Source organism: Siniperca chuatsi, linkage group LG14 (genome assembly GCF_020085105.1).
Source record: "Siniperca chuatsi isolate FFG_IHB_CAS linkage group LG14, ASM2008510v1, whole genome shotgun sequence".
In the NCBI taxonomy this organism is placed as follows: Eukaryota; Metazoa; Chordata; class Actinopteri; order Centrarchiformes; family Sinipercidae; genus Siniperca; species Siniperca chuatsi.
In genome coordinates, this window is record NC_058055.1 from 16948299 (window position 1) to 16969213 (window position 20915).

Here is a 20915-nt window from a genome sequence, read left to right on the forward strand (position 1 = left end):
TATTTGCCCCTATTGGTACTCCATGAATTAAAGATCATATATGTTTTCTATGAGCTCAATTAAACATATAGATTAAAAAAACAGCTGACAAGTGAAAAAGTAAGTTTTCACTTCAGTTTGACTTAAAACCTGTAGGAGCACAAACAATATAACTGAGATAAATGCAATCCTTTCTTACTGGCTACTAGGGCTGCCCCATAAATGTTGATCAGTCGAGAAGCCACAGAGTCAGTCAATCATTGCCCTTTTTTAGCTGCTTGTACACAGAGCAACACAGGAAAACAGCACAGCAGGCTATAAACTTCACAAACAAGTCTTGTCTCAAAATTATCTAACTACAAAACTAACTGTAATGGAAATTAATAAGAGTGATGGAGTGCAGAGCAACTTGCTAGACATGCTAGCTACTTTTAATCCAGACGCTGGTACTACCTCCTCTACAGCCGCCCAGTGTTACTTGTATTAACAATACATTTTAAAAACACAACATTATTTTTTGACTGTAAAAAAGGATGACTACATGGGATTTCAGTTAGAAACATTTCCCTGTTTACAAGCAGTGACACACTTATAGCTCTTATTTTGACTTTTCTCTCTCTACATGTTTGGGTCGGACAGCAGAGTTCCAGATGTTAAACTGAGAGGCTGTGAACCACTGTAAAGTGGAGGGAGGGGGGGCAACAGGAAGTATCCCACGGTATCCACGGTAACCTTGACATTCCATCCTGACCAAGTTCCCTGACATCTCCCATAATTCACTCTGCTCCTCTTCTCCAGCCATAACAAACAAACACACACACACACACACACACACACACACACACTAATAGCCACCAAATATCAATGCTCCAAACAGTCTAGTAACACACACATTATGATTATGTATCTATTATTTTGTCAGTTTGCATCTAATATATTACCTATTCTTTCAGTGGCCCAATCCAAGTCACAGCCAACCACCCACCCACACACACACACACACACACGCGCGCACATATACATATACACAACTTCCAGGCGGATATATAATGGGGTGTAAACTGAGATGTCTGAGATAGCCAACAAAAACAGAGGAATGTGGCTGTGGTGTAGAGATAATATAACGTCCTGCACTCACACACACACACATTCGCGCACAGACATATATAAATGACACAGTTATGTGTAACTGTTGATGATGAACAAACACTCTTTGAAATAGCTCCATCAAAGCTCACTTTGTGACACAAAGTGTTTATGCACTTCATAAGATTCCTCCAAACACAAAAATAATTGGGGGATGGGAGGAAAAGGAGAGCAGAATCCTAAAGCTAAAAGTGGGAATTAAGGTGTTTGACTTGGGAGAGGAGAGGACAATTTAAACTCCTGTTTACATATCATCATACATGACAAAGATAGGAATTTATTACCATGGGGTCAAGATATAATAGATATCAAAGATGTATTATGATATTTTTTGTGTTAAGAGTTAAGCGTTGTGTTAAGATGTTCAGAATGTTAAAATATATACAAATACACATTAACAGCAAAAAATACACATAGAAGACATCTAGAATTACTGTGACATTTGTCTTGGTAACATTTAATTTGATCCAGTTTGATTTCATGTGATAAAAAATTAAAATACGTGAAAAATCAATTCATGCAGATGTGACCCTGGAAGAAAGTATTTAAAACGTATTTCCTTTGTGGTCTTTGGTGGAAGACAAAACAACAATACTTCTACGTGCTTGACTGTCTAAACTGTCCTACGGTCCTAAATAATTGTTTTGGGGTAAAAATCTTGTACCTCCCGATCAAAATGCCAAGAATCAGAAACTGATAAAAGACTTTTAAATCTTGATCACAATGTAATTTGAGTTTGTTAAATGGGGTTTGGAGGAAGTCAGAAAACCCTTTCTTCTCATAGACCTAAACATGTAATCATTGAGTTGTGCTGAAAAGCATGAGTTTCCTCAAAACTAGTTATGATTAGGCTAGCATTGATAGCCATGACAGTCTCTTATACTTTGAATACCAGGTATAGACAGGTACGTATATATAGTTTATATTTTCTATAATATTTACTATAAATGACTTCCGTTTCCATAAAAATGTACGTAAATTCTATATTTTGCACAGTGAGTTAAGGTGCATTTTACCTTTCTTTGGTTTACAACAAAACAATGATTACTGAGTTCTCTGATAATGTGGTGAGAGTGATGAGAATCAGCACGCCTTCACTCCAGTCCCGGTGAATTACTCTTCCAAACACACGCAAATGTGCATGCAGAAAAACCTGCTCACAGAGGGTTAAAACAACTGCCAAGAAGAAATCAGATTAAAATGAGGTTGGATCTCATTTCAGTTTTTCTCTGTCACTTTTTTCTTTGCTCATGACCCATTTTCTGTGCTGCTGCAGGAGAGACAGATGGGGGGGGTAAGGGAGGGATAACTTCAGTCTTCCACCTCGACAGACAGACAGGAAGAAAAAAGAAACAGACAGACAGACATGTAGGGGGAAAAAAGTGGCAATAAAAACGACAGACAGAATCTGCTAGTAAACAGCTCTGTATTTTGCATTACGTAGAGGAAACACGCAATCTGAGCACTGTTTGTTCACTCAAGTCTGAAGATGTGCATGAGTGTGTGTGTGTGTGTGTGTGTGTGTGTGTGAATGTGCCTGAATCTGCCAGATATGAGGTAGTAACTGAGCAGCTGATATGCATTTATGTCCCCTCTGCACAGGTCAATGACTACATTACTGAAGTGCACATGTGCATGTAAATGAAATGTGTGTGTGTGGAGCTTTAATTCCTGCTACTTTCAGTTCTGCTGTTTGACTCATAAATGCAAAGCTTCACTCTCAAATCTGTCCATCAACAGCCATTGATTCTATCTAAGGAGCATCTATTTCAGGAGTGACAGCAGATTGTCTAAACACAAAAACATCCCATCCCATTCAAACCGGTCAACACAGTCCCTCATCCAGTATGTGTGTGTGTGTGTGTGTGTGTGTGTGTGTGTGTGTGTGTGTGTGTGTGTGTGTGTGTGTGTGTGTGTGTGTGTAGGTAGGAGAGAGAAAGATAGAGACGGCATGGGAGACAGTACCTGTCGATGATAACAGGGTCTGAGGGTGTCTCATTACGGTTTCCACAGCTCTTCTTGTCACAGCACCGACTACGAGAAGAGAAGACAGTAGAAGAAGAAGACAAAGTTAGAAAAAGGGAACATACAGTACATTATATGGGAGTTCAAATTTAGATGTTTAAATGGGAGTTAGAGCATTTTATGTGCTTTGTCTGTACTGATGTAGAGAACTTAACACAGAATTCACAGAAATGGATCAAATCTATCTAAAACAGGCCAACAGGAAAAGTCTGCTGTGCCGAGCAGGTCTACACTGACAGCACGGTTAAAAATAGACTTATATGACATGGAAAGTGAGTGTATAGCAGGATCTGAAAGAAATACACTAAGTTTTTAGGTTGGTAGCTGGTGAGCTTAGCCATTTTGTGATTTGCTCCAAAATCCTGCTACATCTTAGTACATATACTGATACACCCATAGTGAGTTGACTTACTGTTAGTAGTTTAGATTCAGAAGTTTTAAAACAGATATATCACCAAGAACATCTGCAAAGTGGATTAAGACCTCCATGGGCCCTTGGATGTTTCATCTCAATGATCCCCAATCTATTACAGTGGAGTTAGTTATAGATAATATGTACTTTGTAGCTCTGGTCAGTGGATCTTTTTAAAAAACTTTTCCAGTTTCAATTAACAGTTCCTGCTGCATTGGACTGCCTTGCTTGTTGCTGCTAACTACGACGTTTGGCCTGGGGAAGGTGTGAACAGATACACATCCAGCTGCTTCTTTTCACACCTGCTAGCGTCAGGTGCACCCCAGATCCCAACCATCCTTTGCCCAGATGCCCCGATCAATCATCGGTCGCTTGTGCAGTCAGACTGTCCTCCAAAGTAAAACGACACAATCAGTCGTTTCAGCAAGTGCCCCAAAACGACATTTGTTTACATTCAAGTGACAAAGTCCTGTAGCAGTCATAATTATGACGCGTATCCATCAGGAGCAAAGGAGGAAATACGGTGATATTATTATACATTAAAGTAACAGCGGGAGGAGGGTGGGCGGATGGGTCAACAAAACATCCTCTGTGGCTCTGGTGCAGCTGTGTCATATCTGAGAAAATAACCCCCTGATGATGTCATAGTGATGTCATCAGGCTTATTTTTTCTTGGGTTTAGACTACAAATTCATAACAGAAAGCCTATGGCCTGTGTTACAAAGTAGGGGCCTGGAGTTTGAAAGACATGGGAATTTAACAGGCAGGGAGCGTCTCATTAAAATTGCTATCGAGTTGCTTTATGGGAAATGTAGGATATAATGTTTATGGATCTTAATCCATGTAAGAAACAAACATTTTGATTATTCTTTTTTTAATCTGTCTCTTTTAAGTCCTCCGACTTTATGTAAGTTCAATACTAAATCACTGAACTACTCCTCATATTACCTCATTTTGATGTCTATGTTCTCATGGCCTTATGGATAAGATGACAAACAGGACCTGGAAACTGCATGTACTTGTTTTAGATCTGGAGCAAGACATTCTATAGTTTTGAGCCCTTTAAGTCTCATTTACTGATTATTTTTAAAAATCAAGAGGCTAGTTGACTTTAACTTTGAGAGAAGACTTGCCATACATGTCTTTTAAAACACTATATGACAACTTCCATTCCATCCTCATTGTACTGATGAACAGGTGAGGTGGAGGGTGGGGAGTACTGAAGAGGCCTGAGGCTCAGAAGAGGAATGGGAGGGATACACACACACACACACACACACACACACACACACACACACACAAGTAAGGAAAAAAAAACTGGCATGAGCACCATAATTCACACATATGTACTATGAGTCTGTCAAAGCTTTCTTGCGTGCATCAATTATGAATAAAGGTGTAAGCAGGAAGGGAAGGATAAAGCCAAGGGGGAGCGGTTGGGAAGAGTGAAAGGGTGAGCGTGGGAGGGAAAGCTAAAACAAGAGGGTGGGAAGAAGAGGAAGGGGAGACATCTCGGGTTTCCCACCGTCACAGATGGCAGAGGTGGAAAGAAAGAGGCTGATACGTTACACCTTACACATTGTCTCTACTATCTGCTGCGCTGCCTCTCTTTCTCTCTGTCATTTCCTTTCTGCTGCTCTGTGAACTGGGTCCCTTCGTGGCCCCGTCGGAGAGCAGCGCAGCACCAGGAGGTTAGAGAGGAGGAAAAGGGGAGATAAAAGAATGGGAAAATGGAAAAGAGGAAAGCTACAATCCTAAGGTGGGAGGGAGGGAAGGATTGGGGGGTTGCAGATAAAGAGGGGAGATTAAGGGAGGACAGTAGAGGAAGAGGAGAAGGGAGCAGAGTGGAAGATGTTATAAATGGAGGGGTAGTGGGAAGGAAAACGAGGGGTGGGATGGGTGTAATGTAGCACTTATTGCTTTGGATCCTGGTGATCTAATCATCTGCTCTCCCCCTGCATCTCCCCTCCTCCCACACACACACACACACATACAGTGCACATACACATACAATAGAGTCTCGATAGCATGATTTATGTAAAAATAAGTAACAAATGTTTACAATAGCTTTGGTTGTGGAGAGCCAACTAAAATAATTAATCAATTAGTCGATCAATAGAAAATTCATTGTGAACAATTTTGATAATTGATTCACAGATTCCAGCTTCTCAAATTTAGGATTTGCTGCTTCTGTCTGTTTTGTATCATTGTAAATTAAATATCTTTGGACTGTTGGCTGAAAACAAGCTATTTGAAGATGTCATTTTTGGGCTCTGGAAACGATTTTCTGCCATTTTATAGATCACATGGTTAATTGATTAAACAGAAAAATAATAGACTAATTGATAATGAAAATAATTGTTAGTTGAAGCCCTAAAGCCACCAACTGGTACAAAAATAGCAGTAAAATACTGTAACAAACCAACATTATCTCACTTGGTTGATACTTTCATTCTATACAGCAGGCATCTTATCCCACTGCATGATTTCTACTGCAGGAACACAACCTCTCTCTATAACACTTCTCCACTCGCTATATGCTTTCACAAACACATAATCATTATCGGTGATAACTAAAAATCTTCTATAAGAAAATTAACATCTGTGTGTCTTGACTGGATGTTTGACTGTTGTCTCTCAGTCAAGGCCAATAAAGGTTTCCTTAATTGAGTCTAAATTTTCATGCATTTGTTCATAATTTGTGTTTGCTGTTTTCTTTGTTGATGTTTCATTAAAAATACTACAATAAATTAGTCTATATTTGATTATCTTTGAGTATCATTCCCTAATGAGATATCCAGCATTTTAATATGAAAGTAGTCCTCATTTTCAAGAAGCAATTACTGCAAATGAAATATCTGCTAACATTTCTCATCTACATTTTTTAACCTCTTCAACCGCTGCAGGCTAGTCATTACAAACGTGTGCAGCCATACATTGTTCGAACTCACTAAACTTTATTTAAAATTATATTGGTGATCCAAACGTTTCCAAAGAAATCAAATATGTCAGGCTGAATTGTTTATAATGACATGAAATGTCTATAAAATGATGCACAGAATATCTAGAAAATTTCCATTTGATGGAACGGAAAACCCATGGAGTCTTCTGTTTGAATATTTGTAAACATCATGTAGCTTCAATAAAGAACTGGAACAAGTTGATACAGAAACTACTGCCAGACTGTGGAATAAGATGATTTTTTCAACCTCAAAGCTACTTAAGGGCAAAGGGGATAACAGTTTGTTATGTACAAAGAGATGAATTTAAACCAAAATATGTGCTAAATACATGGATATAAACAGTTCAGTAGCCTCTATCGTCCATTCTGGAGTAAAACCTTTCATGTGTTTGTGGTTTGTGACGCAGGTCTCTGCGGTGGCAGATTGGCTGGGAGCATATGGCTAATAGCACCACCATGACAATGAGCCACACTGATTAATGGACACCCTGAGCTCTTTGTGTGTGTGTTCTGCATTGTGTGTTGTGTGTGAGGCCCCTGCTGCAGAATCAGCATGTGAGAACATGAGGCAACAGCCGTAACTTTGACCTCAGGCACTGCTGCAGACAAGCAAGTGTTTACACTCGTTGCAGAAGTCATACTTTCTGCACTGTTGCTCCCACAGAGGAAATGTTTGAATATCGGAGGCCTTTCTACTGTACAAGTTCATCTATACTGTACATGTAATGCAAAACAGTTTCATTTTCCACAATGTATTCTCCACATGATGAACAACAATAAGTTACAATAAAATCTGTTGCCAAATTCAATTTATTTATAAATTCCTTGTAAATCATATCAGAATTTCAATGGGCTGTTCCATAAACCTCTGCAGCTGAACTGCCTGAGGTTTATTCAGTGAGCTATAGAATAAAATATTAGTGTGCCTGATTTCACGGCTAAAATCCCTGCTCGTGCATATAGATGAACTACAATTTATATTGTTACAGTTAAAGTTGTTCAGTGACAAGGTCAGGGAATAAGAACAACTTAATTCATGTGCTAAATTTGAATTTTTATAACTGTGGTGTGAGCAAGCGAGCATGCATATGCATACTTCTTTGTGTCTTTGTGTGTGTGTGTGTGTGTGTGTGTGAGACCATGCCTATATTTTATAGTCAGATTGTGGAGGAAGGCCCATTTGTTAGCCATGAAACAACAGGAGGGTTCAGATTGACTAATGAGTTTCTCTGTGTCCTAATTAACCAGGCGTCACAGACACGCACACACACACACACACACACACACACACACACACACACACACACACACACACACACACACACACACCACGGATGCATCCACACACACATTTTCTATTGTATAGGATAGGTTGGTAAAATGCCTCTATAAATAGAACTCTTTCCTCCCAACCTACTTCCGAAGAAATTCATCTTTAGATTATAATTAAAGCAACAACTCTGATAGCTAAAACTCATCTTCCTCAACAGATATGGCTTCATGTGTATGCGTATGTAAGCGTCTGGGTGTGTATGTGTGGGGGGGTTAATGAGGGTGACAAAATAAGAAATGTATTGAGTACAGAGACGTGATTGGTGAGAGCTTTTTACAGAAGAACAAAGTATGTTGCAGAAGAAAAGAGGAGAGGAGAAGGGATGGAAGGAAAAGTAGAAGAAATAGATTTGATGCACCCATTCTCACCTGCACATGATCTCATGTGTCAACAGCACTCTGCACATCTCTGGGTTCTTGTCTTGGCCTTCATAAACAATTGCCTGTAAAGAGAGACAGAGAGAAGTAGACAGGAAAAGACAGAATAAACACAGAGCTCAAATCCAGCAAATAGTCTTCTCCATCCTCGATACAGTGTTGGTTTCAAGTTTGCTTCTCAAGGATTCAGCTATGGTAACAAAAAAGTATGTTAGTTTATTTGATTTAGGATGTCTGTGCTGTGTGATTGGCTCAAAATTTGCCATTTATCATTAAATATTGATGTGTGATATCGAAAGTCGTATAAGTAGAATTGTCTTGATGTTTCTGCTATTCAAAAGCAAACGTTGAACAGTGAAGAACATTATAAATAGGAGAAAAAATAACACAGTATTGTGTTGTTGCCATCCTGTTCTTCAATTCAAAAGCGTTATACACCAGGACACCCCTGTAAAGATGTACATTTTTGAAAACTGGTGACCAATATATAGTTTAAAAAAAAAAAAAAAAAAAAAGAAAAAAAGGCTTAAGGAATTTCCTAAAATAGCTGGGCACTGTAGTTTTTAGCAAATGTTATTCAAACAGGAGTAAATAGAGCATTTGTTGGGACTTTTTAACTGCGGATTAAGACACATTTGGCACTCTAAGTGAGTATTTATGGCACAAGGACGTTGTGTAAGGGGGATTAACTCACAATAAACTACAGTGCCCATGCTCATCATAATGAAGGAACATGTCACTCAGTGCAACAGTGTGGTTCATTGATGTGTTAGTTTGGGGGTCTATGTCTCAGAGATATAAGCTATATCAGGCTTTGGCTACACTTTTAGGCAATACTGAGTGGGATCAATTCATTGTTGGTTTTGGTCGTTTCATGGAATTAGTATCTAATTAATATCTAACTTCATATCATCATTTTTTAAAATTCAGACTGAACATAAGCAGGTTGTTCATAATCTCATAAGAGGCAACAAAGCAGCCAATCAGACCCTCTGATAGATACCAGCCATTGTCTGCACCGGTGCATGGATGCATAAAAACTTATTTGCATGTTTTCAGACCACGCCACGGCACTGCACTGTGGGAAAACGCAACAATGATGTCAAACTGGGAGAAATACTGTTGCTGTGGTGTACATTTAGGTTATGGCAGTAACACTGGCAGAGTGTTGGGGGGAAACAGGTTAGTTCCCACTTCACCTCAAACAACACGTAGTTCAGCAGTAACACCTCTACTTCACACACCCATTGTCTCTGTCACCCACCCCCCCCACCTAGTTCACATACGTTGTTTGGGAAAATCAAATCAAAAAATGACAACTGCGTCTCATCTGCTCACATGCTGATCAGGTGAATCTGACGTCTAATGTTAAAAAGAATAAAGTTGTATATTCACAGTTTCTGCTCCTCAAAAGGCATTTCAGCTGAGGCTCTACCTGCTTCCATTCTACAATATTCCTGGTTCTGGTAAGGAAGCTCAGAATAAAGCGAAAGCACAAGTCACATACCACTAAGCTATCTATCAATCAATACACACACCCTGTCTGTTTTTGGTCTATTCCAGTCTGCTTGATCTGTTGTTCCAAACTCCAGCAAGTCTCACCGAGTGGCAAGCTCACTTTTCTCGGTGAAGAAGTTTCACTGTCCTGTCCAATAGTCTTCAGCCAGGGTTCAGACTACCTGCTGCCATCAAGTGAACGTTAGTTTGAGTTTGTAAATGAAGGTGAAAGCTTAACAACACTAAACAATGTGCAACAACTGGTGCTGATGCCATATGTGGAAAACTGAAAACTTGACCTGTGATGGTCATGGAGTGTCAAACAGAAACCTTGTATCTCTTCAAAACTCTTTGAATCACTGGTTTAATTTCCCCAGTGATTATTTTTACAAATCCCAAAAAAGTCTGACATTTGTAAAAAAAAAAAATTGGGCTCAGAGAATTGACAGATGATGAGGCTGTGTGAAGAACTACACACAAAGGAGAGGCCTTTTAAAATCTAATATTATATAAAAATACAAAAAAATCTTGCCTATGTGTGAGCTTGGACTGTCCCACCAGGTGCCCCAGGGCGAGCATGTTCCATATGGGGCCCCAGAATGAGCCGAGACTGTCGACTGAGCCCCTCATTTGTAGAAACTACAGCCCTACATGGTCCTCTAGCTTGGAGCTTTGCAGCGTTAATGGAGATCAGCAACAGTGGCTGTACAGGTTGAGGGTCCCATTACAATATTGTTGTAGCCTAAAGCATTTCATACTAATAGCTAGTTGTCTCCAGGACCTGCTGTGTTTTCTGGAATTGGAGCTCCCATTTGTTTCAGGGCCTGGGGCCCCTGTCAGTTAAAGTTTTCCGTGCGTGTGCATATATTTCAGTTGAAAAACCCCTGCATAGAATGTGTCTCGACACATGAACTGGGAGCCTGAAGTGGTCCAGGACTCCAGGGCTGTGCAATCCCAGTCAGTGCAGGCATGAGTTGTGTAATATGAAACAAAAATAATCTAATCTCAAAGGAGAAAGTGCAGCTACAGGTAGACAGAACTAAGATAACATTTACAAAAGAGTCATTTCTACGAAAGAAGCTGTACAAGGTGACAGACATGATGGCAGAGTAGAGGCTAACGTGCAACTTCAGTCAGATGGGAAGCAAATTCATCTATCCATAGAGCAAAATAAACAGGTTTCCATACTGAAAACATTTCAACTGACCGTGGCCAAAGCAAAGAGGTTCCTTTTAACACACCACTGAAGTTGATCCAACAGCCATGACATTTGAAACTGTTTCTCTAACTGTAATATTTTCCTTCGATTGTGGCTTAATGAAAGCAAATGTGAGTGTGGGAACTGTAGGAAAAGATAGAACAGACAGAATTTGAAGCGGAAATGTACTTTATGAGTGCTGTCTATGATTAGACCTGCTCATTGTGCCATGGGAAAAGAGTGGGTCAGGCAACTTCCTCTGAACTTGTTTCCTACCCTGGACAAACATGCATCAATGTCAGCCTCTCTCATCTTCTCTCTTTTTTGCACTTTTGCTCTTTTGTTCTCTCTCTCACTCACACACACACACAAACACACACACACACACACACACACACACACACACACACACACACACAGGCAAACCTTCACACCTCGAGCCAGGTGAATGCATTTATCTTTATGAACAGAATTAGGTCTGATGTAACTGAGCTTTCCTCCAAAATCAGAGGTCAGTAAATCCTTTTATATATATTATTAAAGTTTCTTAAATCTATCACCTCTGCAACAGACACGGCTTGAAACAAAACACAAAATATAGAGGAATTCATATGTTCTGATGACACACTCATTACCCATATTTCCTTTATCCTAGTTGACCATACCTTTAGCAGAATAGAGGACAGATGTGTCTAAGTAGCAAACCAGAAGAGTGAGAAAAACTACAACTCTTTTCATCCCTTTTTTGTGCAAAATCTTGCAGAATTTAAGACTGGTCAGGTCAGGTTTCTACCAACAAAACTGGTGCTAACAAAGCAGCTCATGCCGGACCACAAGTAAATGACAACATATAATTTTCTATAGAGATAAGTGATAAACTAAGCAAGCGGGTCACTTTTTCACTTTGCAGATATACAGTAGATGCCTCCTCTCCCTCTGTGCCAAAACTGGGTTAAAATCAACCAATCTTTGCCTTGTTTTGACCCTGTTTGGACATGAAGAGGGGTGCCCTTCACTGCATCAGTGATGACTCAAATATTGTGGATCATAAAAAGTTGCCAATCCCAGAAACATTTTTACTAAACTGAGGTCTAAAATTTTGCTTGGTCTGTCCTGCTTGGCAATCGGAGACATCTGGAGCTCCTGTCAGGAAAAGAACTGACAACACAAAGAATAATTTGAAAATAATATTTCCTCCACCGTCTGAGACAGGCTCTTATGTGAGTGTGTAACTTCTTCTACCATCCCCGCCCACGTTTGTCTCAGCTTCTTCTTCATCACACTATCACCTTGCTTGCTCTGCTCTTGTCTTTCATCTGCTTTTTTCCTCCTCTGTCTCCTCCATCTCTCCGTCTCACCAGGCCTTTCATACAGCATCTCTGCTGCTCTCTCCTCCACCTTTGAAGTAGTGTGACATGCATGGCGTGTAAACAAGGAACCGGTAAGCAGGGGAACACACTTCCTCCTGCGTTAGTGTCAGGTCGACTAGCGAGCTAGTGATCCAACAGGGCCGCAGTGACAGACGCTTTATTCTCCGGGACGAAGTCGTGATAAACCGCTGTTTCTGAAGACTAGGAGGTGCTCTCCTCCTCCTCCTTTTAACACACTCAATGCTTGCCCTCTCAGCGCACACACAAAACAGGTAGACATACAGAAATAGCAGAACGACAGAAATAAATGCCAGCTTTAGGTGCCAAACATTGGAGTAGACTTTACTTTCCTGGCAGAAGAATCACAGTCTGAACTGTGAAATAAACTGAATCTATGATATGAACCTAAAAGAGCAATACCCAGTAATATACTGAACACAATACAAAAAATAACAACATGCGTTTTCATGCTTGACAACACTGATTAACAACCAAAGCTGAAAGTCTGCACTTGCATCTGTAATTTTTGACCATATAAAAAGGATCCACATGCATACAGTAATTGAGGAGTTTGATGTTAAGACAAAAAACAAGAAAACAACAACAAAAAAACAAGCTGCTGTTCCTCTAGCTTCTATGACTCAATGCAGTCTCTCATCCCATATTAAGAGAAATGAGTATCTTCAGCACTTATTAGTATCTGAATCCATCATGACCCACGAAGGGTATTTAGCACAGCAGAAAGCATATGATACGTCATCTAAATAATCCTTATCATCCTTATCCTTCCTTATCCTTACCTTCGCTTCTCTCTATGCTTTTGGGATTTTGTTTGAAATAGGTAAAAGGTAAGCTATTATTGCAACCAAGTATAGACTAGGGAAAGTGGCCAGTCCATTCTTGTAGTCGCAGCCACTTGACTGACCTCAGTGTGTCAAGCTGGTGACGTTAAACCCTTTACAGCCTTGGGCTTGTGGGAAATGGTGTTTGTTAAAGGCTGCTAACACCAGAAATATTAGATAATTATTATTACAAATGTTAATGTGATTTTGTATTACGTTTTCTTAGTTCTGGATCAGAAGATGATGTTCCAATTTCACTTCAGCTCTCTATAGGCCTGTTTTAGTTCAAAAGAAATCTTTACCAGCATCTGAAAACATTAATAGCTTAAATATTAAAAAACCTTTCAATCAATTTAGTAATGATAGAAGATTCCAGTCTTGTGATCTGAATTTTGGTGCCCCTCCACTTGTGTTTTTGTTTTAGATCACAATGAACAACGAGTGGCAGACCAGCAGTGTGTGTGTGTGTGTGTCAGTGTTTGTGTGGTTAGAGAGACAGTGGCCATGACATCACTGACTAACTATAAGCCAACCACACGGTGTTTTGGTTTGACCACCTGTTAGTGTTCCATTCCTCTACCACTGGGAATCACACATACACACACATACAAACACACACAGTTAGGCATGCTCCTGTTTCCCATTTCTTCATCTCTCTCTCACTCACATATAAACCCTCCACTACCACACAGTCTTACACACACACACACACACACATACACCAGCACTCACACAGGTAGATGCCCACAGGTGCAGCACACACCTGCCTGCATCAGCGTCTTGAGGAAAAATTACTTTTCCTTTTCAAACTTTAAAAAAAACTTTAAAAAAAGCACCCGTTTAATTTTTCAGACAACCCAAGCATGTAAATGTATTTGTGTGTGTGTGTGTGTGTGTGTGTGTGTGTGTGTGTGTGTGTGTGTGTGTGTGTGTGTGTGTAGCTGGCTGTCATCCCACCAAGCTCAAGCTAAACAGTGTTATTAGGGAACAGTGTGGTCCCTTAGGCCTGCCAGACACACACACACATAAACACACACATGAACACACACCCAGTGTGTGATGCAGTGTGGCAGCAGCAATGTGAGACTACCAGAGCCTGGAGTCACATTAGCAAGTATTCAGTGCATAGCATGACTTCTTGGCTCCTCATACCTTGCCACACACACACACACACACACACACACACACACACACACACACACACACACACACACACATACACACACTGCATTACATCAGGTAGAAAACTCTCTGTTTCTTGTGCAAAAACATAAAAATCAGTCCTCATTCTAACTGTTTACCTGAGGAACATTGAGCACAAACACTTAAAGTGTCTGTCTGTCTATCTGTTGTTCAGTCTGCCTGTCTCTCTTCTAACTTCCTGCTGCTCTCTCCATCGCTCTCTCTCACAGAGGTACATATAAACAAAAACACAAACATTAACAGAAAAATTGGATCTGATCAGAAAATACTTGCTACTCGGCAGACCAAATCCCAGAGGTGCTGTTATATCTTTCCACTTCCTACTGTGAGCAGCAGAATTACGCCCCTGTTCCTCAACACTCGCTCGCTGCCTCCTCGCTCTAATCACAGCGAGAGAAGTACAGGCAAAAACGCCTGGAGCCATGCGGTGTATGTGTGTTTGTGCCCCCATCCACCCACACACATACACATAGTGGAAACACCCACCCACAGAATCACACACACACAGACATAAACGCACATTTTTGTGTGTAAGTGCTTGCAGATAGAGGAGGGCGGCGGAGTACAGGCAGATCAGTAGAGCAGCTCATTGTCAGAGACGTAACATGAGAGGTGAGAATGTGTGTGTGTGTGTCAAAATGTGTGTTTACCTGTTTTGTCATGGAGTCTATAAGTCGAACATAAAAGTCCTGCTCTGTTCTGATGCCTGTTGGGATGCAGAAGAAAAGGGAAAAATCATAAACTTTACATAGATTTTGACAAGCAAAACAACATACAAAACTGCATTAGAAAATATGTCAAATTAAGTAAACATAAAAAAGTGATAGACTCCTGTCTTACACAACAGGAAGCTCCCCCAAATTTTAGGAGTCACAAGAAGATTAAAAACACATTTCTGATATGCAAAATTTAACATATTTTTTCAGACTTTTTTCTTGTGAAATCTTGTGAGTAATTTTTTATCTCTTTAGGCCTCAAAAAATAAGTCAAGTAAAACAATCCAAGAGGGAATAATCATTCTTTGGTTGAACTGCTCACACATGCAAACTGACATAGCTTCATTTTAAGGGGCGACAAGCCAAAAAAGTGGGAACCCCTGGAGAAGCAGAGTGTGTGTGTGTGTGTGTGTGTGTAACAGAGATCACCAGTTCACATAGTTGAAAATAAATGTTTCTCAACATCTGTGTGTTTTTTACTGTAATACTGAGACTGAGCCAAGTCAATTTTAGATATTCCCAAAATCACAAATTTGCCTCAAAGGGCTTTACAATTTGAATATATGACACCCTCGACCCTTTGTTCCAGAAAACTGTGATTCAAACACCCAGAAGCGACGACCGATCTAAATGTCTATAGGTAACAGTCAATATCACTGATAAATGGTTTGGTATGTCCATTTCCACATGCAAATGATATTAAAATCAATAATCAAAGTTCACAAATCGTAGCTATTATGCCCACATGTCTTCATCTCAAAGGAGCTGTGATATTCCTGCCACTTTATGTGTTTCCCTCCCAGCTGTAGACTGTGCTGACACCATCCACAGCTACCACAACAACATGCAACCAGCAGACTGCAGCTCAAACTGTCACACAGCCCACTTGGACTGGACTAATTTATGGACAGTAACAGTGATTAAGTCATAAAGCTGGTATAAATCGCCTGCAACAGCTGCTTTGAAATGGTGACATTTATCCAGAAATTGGTCAAAGTACACAATTGTGAAACTCTAAGTTGCAGTTTCTGTTGGCCTTCTGCTACACATTTTCCCACATTAAATCTTTAAAAATATCAGCTGCTTCCTGTGTGCATGGTCTTATTATTGTAGGAAACAACAGGCAATCAAACTGATTTGGTCAAATGGATTTGGAATAAGTGTATGAGTGTGTGTGTCAGGCTCCTCACTCACCGTTACTGTAAAGAAGCTGCAGCCGGTAATGAATCCCGTTATTGGTCTTCTCTCCGCTCGTCTCCTTAACACACACAACAAACACTCAGTTCATTGAAATATTGAAATTTTTTAAAACAAATTAAAAAACACCTCTCTGCACATGCAGGCCTGTGTATATATATATATATATATATATATATATATATATATATATATATATATATATATCCAAGTTATTGAATTCTTCATACCGGTCACACATTAAATAAACGTGTGATTTATGTTCACAGCGGACACATTAAAGCAGGGCAGCCCTGTAATTTCTTCATGTGCAATCATGGTGTTATTGTGGCTTTTTAATTCCTCTGTAATTACTGGTTATGTTTGGAGGGCAAATAAATGCAACACTAAATTCTCCCGCTACATTTCATCTCATTTAAACGGTGTCATAATTGATGAGGAGACCGGCTGCCCCGCCGCTGTTTATATAGAACAAGTGGTTGTGTGGAATCCAGCTGTAAATTTAAACGCACGAATGGATCGAAGGAAGTTTTTGAGTTACAGTGTGTGTATATATTGTGTTTCATGTGTGTCCAATTTTATCCAAAAGATTTTACATAATAGTGATGATGATGTTGTTAATAATAATAGCCTAATAATAATAATAATAATAATAATAGCCTAATAATAATAATCATAGTAATAATAATAATACCTGATAATAATAATAAACGCAGTAAATATTTTATTGATGAGTTACTGTAGCCTAAATATTTAAAATGTTAAAATGTGACATTAAACATTGACATCAGTAATATCAGTAAACCACAGTGGAATAATCAGGCCTGTACAAAATCCAAATGGCAAATTATCTTTCAACATACGAAATCTTGAAAATAATCAGACCACCACGAGTTTGTGCACCGACCTTCTCTTTCTCGATGAAGTCCACGAAGTTGGTCCTCTCGATCTCCACCGGCTGACCCTGCCGGTCATATAGAGCCAGGACGAAGTGGAAGAAGTTGGACTTACGCAGGTTGGAGGGCGGCTGCTTCTCAAAGTGAGCCCGGGCCAGACCCACTCCACTGCGGACACACAGGCGTGGGTGAGTCAGCGTTAGAAACTTTGTAAAGGTAAGTAAAAAGAAATATGAGGACCTATAAGCAGCAGTCTGTGCACATTTTTTTTATTTGACTAATGCTGATCTTTGTTTATTAAGCTATGATTTTCAAGAAGAGGCTATTTTATGAAAAAATAAATCCCAAATCCACAATTTTCTGAAAATCTAATCAAATTTGTTTATGTTGGAGGCTGTTGGAGGTCATGATTTATCCACCTGTACATCTCGGACACTGTGGGCCAAGTGGGGCATTTTGTTCCCGTCGAATACGACCATGAGTATGTTTAGAAAAGAGGGAAGAACTTTTTCCTCCATTTTAAACCCCAAGCATAGGACTATATTTATTTATTTGTCCTTTTGCCTTCATGCTCAACCAACTAAAGGACAGGAGGCGCAGGCGCACGTTGCATGTGCGTAAACATCTGTAACACATGTTACCATTAACTGTTTAGCAAGTTGTCTTAAAATGTACAGGGTACTCAATGAATTTTATTTCCTGCATAATAATCTTAATCTCCCAAATTATCTAGCTACAGATAAATCCAAAATTTTTCCTCCGGACACCAGCTCCGTCTGCTTCTCCCCATCAACACAGCCTCGTGTCCTGCACAGGCTTCTGCAGGGTCCTGGCTGAAAAAGCACGTTGTTTCCGTGTAAACGAAGGAGGGTGGTAGCGTGTCTCCTCGACCCGAGCACAGCTCACCTTTGGGCGGCCGTGTTGGCGTCCAGCACGCCGCCCCCATGCATCCAGCTCCGGACGGCGTTCATGCCTCCCAGCGGCTCCTCCTTCAGGCTGCTGCCGCTTCTCTGGATGCTCTCCTGGATCCCAAACATTAACAAACCTCCGTAGCTCGGTGCCTGTCCTTCTGTTTCTCGGTCTCTGCCCGCCTGGCTGTGCACTTGTTCTCCTGTAGATCCTTCACTCTGATTCAAGAGGAGCAACGTGGGTGCGCTCTTTGCTGCGGCTGCTGCGTGCGCTTCGCTGGAAATCAAGCAGTTGACTGTTTATTCCTCTAATTCTAGTCCTGAGGAAGTGCGCTAAAACGGAGAGGAAATCATATCGGAATAGTACGATCCAAAATGTCCAAACATTTAAAATACGGATTTAAATCGCCAAAAGGACGTCAGGGCGCGGACTGACCCAGTGCGAAAAGGTGTTAAAAAGTCACTCCTGGTGCGCCTGGAGATCCACACTTCAAGCTGTCAGACAGAAAAGAGAGATCAACTAGCACCCGGATCGGATGTCATCACTATCTGACACTTCTTTCTTCCTCTTTCCGCTCTTTGCTTTCTCTTCTTCTCCCTCAGCCCAGTGGTCCGGGACGTGTTGGGGTCTGTGGTGTCCAGAGCAGCGCTGCTTCCTGCGGATGACTCCCGAGCTCTCGCCACTCCGCTCCCTCTCTGAGGAAAACGCTTTGTGACTCTTCCCAAAGGACTCTCTCTGAGAACCAAACACGGGCTTCTCCCGCCCCGGGGGGAGAGAGAGGGAGCTAGGATGAGAAGGGAGAGAGGGGAGGGGACAGGACGGGAGGAGAGAAGAGGAGAGGAGACGCCCCCAAAGGCGAGTGTGGAGTCAGGTCCGCCCCATGCAGCGGCCACAGAGCTCCGCTCCTCGGTCCCTCTATCGTCCCCTGCCCGGTCCGGGTACCCTCTCTGTCCTTTTGCAAAAACGTCTCTTCTTTGTAAACGTGGAGATTAATTCTTGTGCCGCACCACGACACTGAAAATCGACCGGGAAAGTTTGTTTCTGCCCATGCAGAGCAGAGTCGGCTGCAGACTGGCCCTCATGATGCTGGAATAAGTGGACATTTCTCGGCTACAGGACAATCACGACTTACTTAGTTTATCTTAAAAATCTACTTTTACGCACGACTTGAGTGCCGTGTATCAAGAGTATCATGGAAATATTAGGCTAAATAAGGAAACAAAAACAAAAAAAGACACTTCTGAATTTTGTTGCCTTTGATTGGAACTTTTTAAGACAAGACATGAAAATATTATTTGCTTATTTCTAATTTTTATTCAAAATTCTCACGGCAAAAAAATAAAATAAAAAATCTAATCAACCAAATTAATTATTGGTCTCAATGCTGCACAGTGAGGGTTTTACTGCCTCTAAAAACTGCAATTTAAAGAAAGAACAATTCATATACTAATATTAATAAAATAATATTAGCCTCCTTTCAGCTGCAGACATTTGGTGACTTTGATATGAAACCTCAGCCTGTACATGTAGATCTAAGTTTTATTTAGACCAAGTGGTTAGGCTCAATTATGAAAGCCATATTTCAGCGTCACAACATATCCCTGTTCCCCATTGTCTTCCGTCGGCCTGCTCATTGCAGGCTAGCGCCGCAAGACTCACAAACAAAAGTGACAATAACAATAATTAGCTCAAAATAACAATGAACATAATTGAGGATAATTGCTACCAGATTTCCCTGCTTTGTCTCCCCCTCTAGCACCATCTGTTATTTGAAACTATTTATCACGCCGCCGAGAGGGAATCCAAAACACAATACAAATATTAATAGATAATTGCGTAAACTCCTTTTAATAAAATAAAGCTACACAGCGTATTGGTCTGTTGAGGTGTAAAAGGTCAACAACTTCTGATTTATTCAGCTGGCTGTGGAAATGATTGGCAGGGTGAACTGGCGCCGTTGCAGGGTTTAATTCCCAAAGGTTATTGAAAAACGCTCTTGACCTTGATTATGGAGAATAAGAGTCTTTTATGCTCCAGTTTCCTGCTTACAGATGGAGAGAGAGACAGTGGCGGATCAGACCATATAGGATTTAAGCGGGTTCACAGCTGATGTGAATGGAGGAGTATTAAGGTGTTTGGGTCGATGGGATAAAAGCACGTGTATCAGTTTATTCAAACATATGAAGGAATGTATTTATCTCTGAATGTCATATACAGTTAAATGTGTAAAATGTAGTCCTTGAAATTCAATCTAATGAAATGCAAATGCAATGAGTTCTCTCGCAAAAATAAAAGACTACAATTTGACAATTACTAAACTGTTGTTATTATCGATTTATGAACACACTGAAAGATTTGTTAATTTAAGTCCGATCAGGTCAGACTCAGCACTGAACACTAAACATGTATCTATGATCCTTGATGATTTTTTAATCATAAGAGGCAGAAGAATACTCAAATGGACAAATAACATTAGAGTAAAAAGGTCAGGTTAAAGTTGAATTGAGCATCATAGATATCCTTTAATCTACATCAATGTTAAAGTGTTATATTGGCGATTTCAAAAAATATTAAATCAGAAGAAATCAGAACAAGGAAGTGACGCATATTTAAGGTATCTAATAATACAGAAACATGCACGAGCCCAACAAAGAACAGGAACATGGCAGATTAAAGAAAAACACAATATCGTGTCCGATATATAAAACCAGTATAAACTCACTGTTGTGCACAGTGAGTCCCTACAGTACTGTGACAGAAATAGTCCTCAGTGTGTGTGTAGTGTGTGTGTGTCTCCAGCGGCGGTTTGTCTCCTGGATCAGTTCCAACTCTGTCGAAAAACAACACAATAGC

The 20915-nt window shown here is 40.4% G+C and overlaps 1 protein-coding gene across 3 annotated transcripts in view; it reads right to left on the minus strand.

The window, feature by feature from the left end:
- Window positions 1-20333, minus strand: part of LOC122888395 (transcription factor COE1-A-like) — a 94842-nt gene extending 74509 nt beyond the window's left edge. For 2 of the 3 annotated variants that reach the window (XM_044222807.1, XM_044222804.1), the window contains exons 1-6: window positions 18060-20332; window positions 17165-17321; window positions 16255-16318; window positions 14995-15050; window positions 8226-8299; window positions 3091-3159 (exon numbers count right to left, since the gene is read on the minus strand). In XM_044222807.1, coding sequence (XP_044078742.1) covers window positions 3091-3159; window positions 8226-8299; window positions 14995-15050; window positions 16255-16318; window positions 17165-17321; window positions 18060-18190 — 551 coding nt within the window. In that variant the 5' untranslated portion in view covers window positions 18191-20332. Of the gene's footprint in view, window positions 1-3090; window positions 3160-8225; window positions 8300-14994; window positions 15051-16254; window positions 16319-17164; window positions 17322-18059 lie in introns of all 3 variants that reach the window. The other variant, XM_044222806.1, reaches the window with a different exon arrangement.
- Between the last annotated feature and the right edge of the window lie 582 nt (window positions 20334-20915).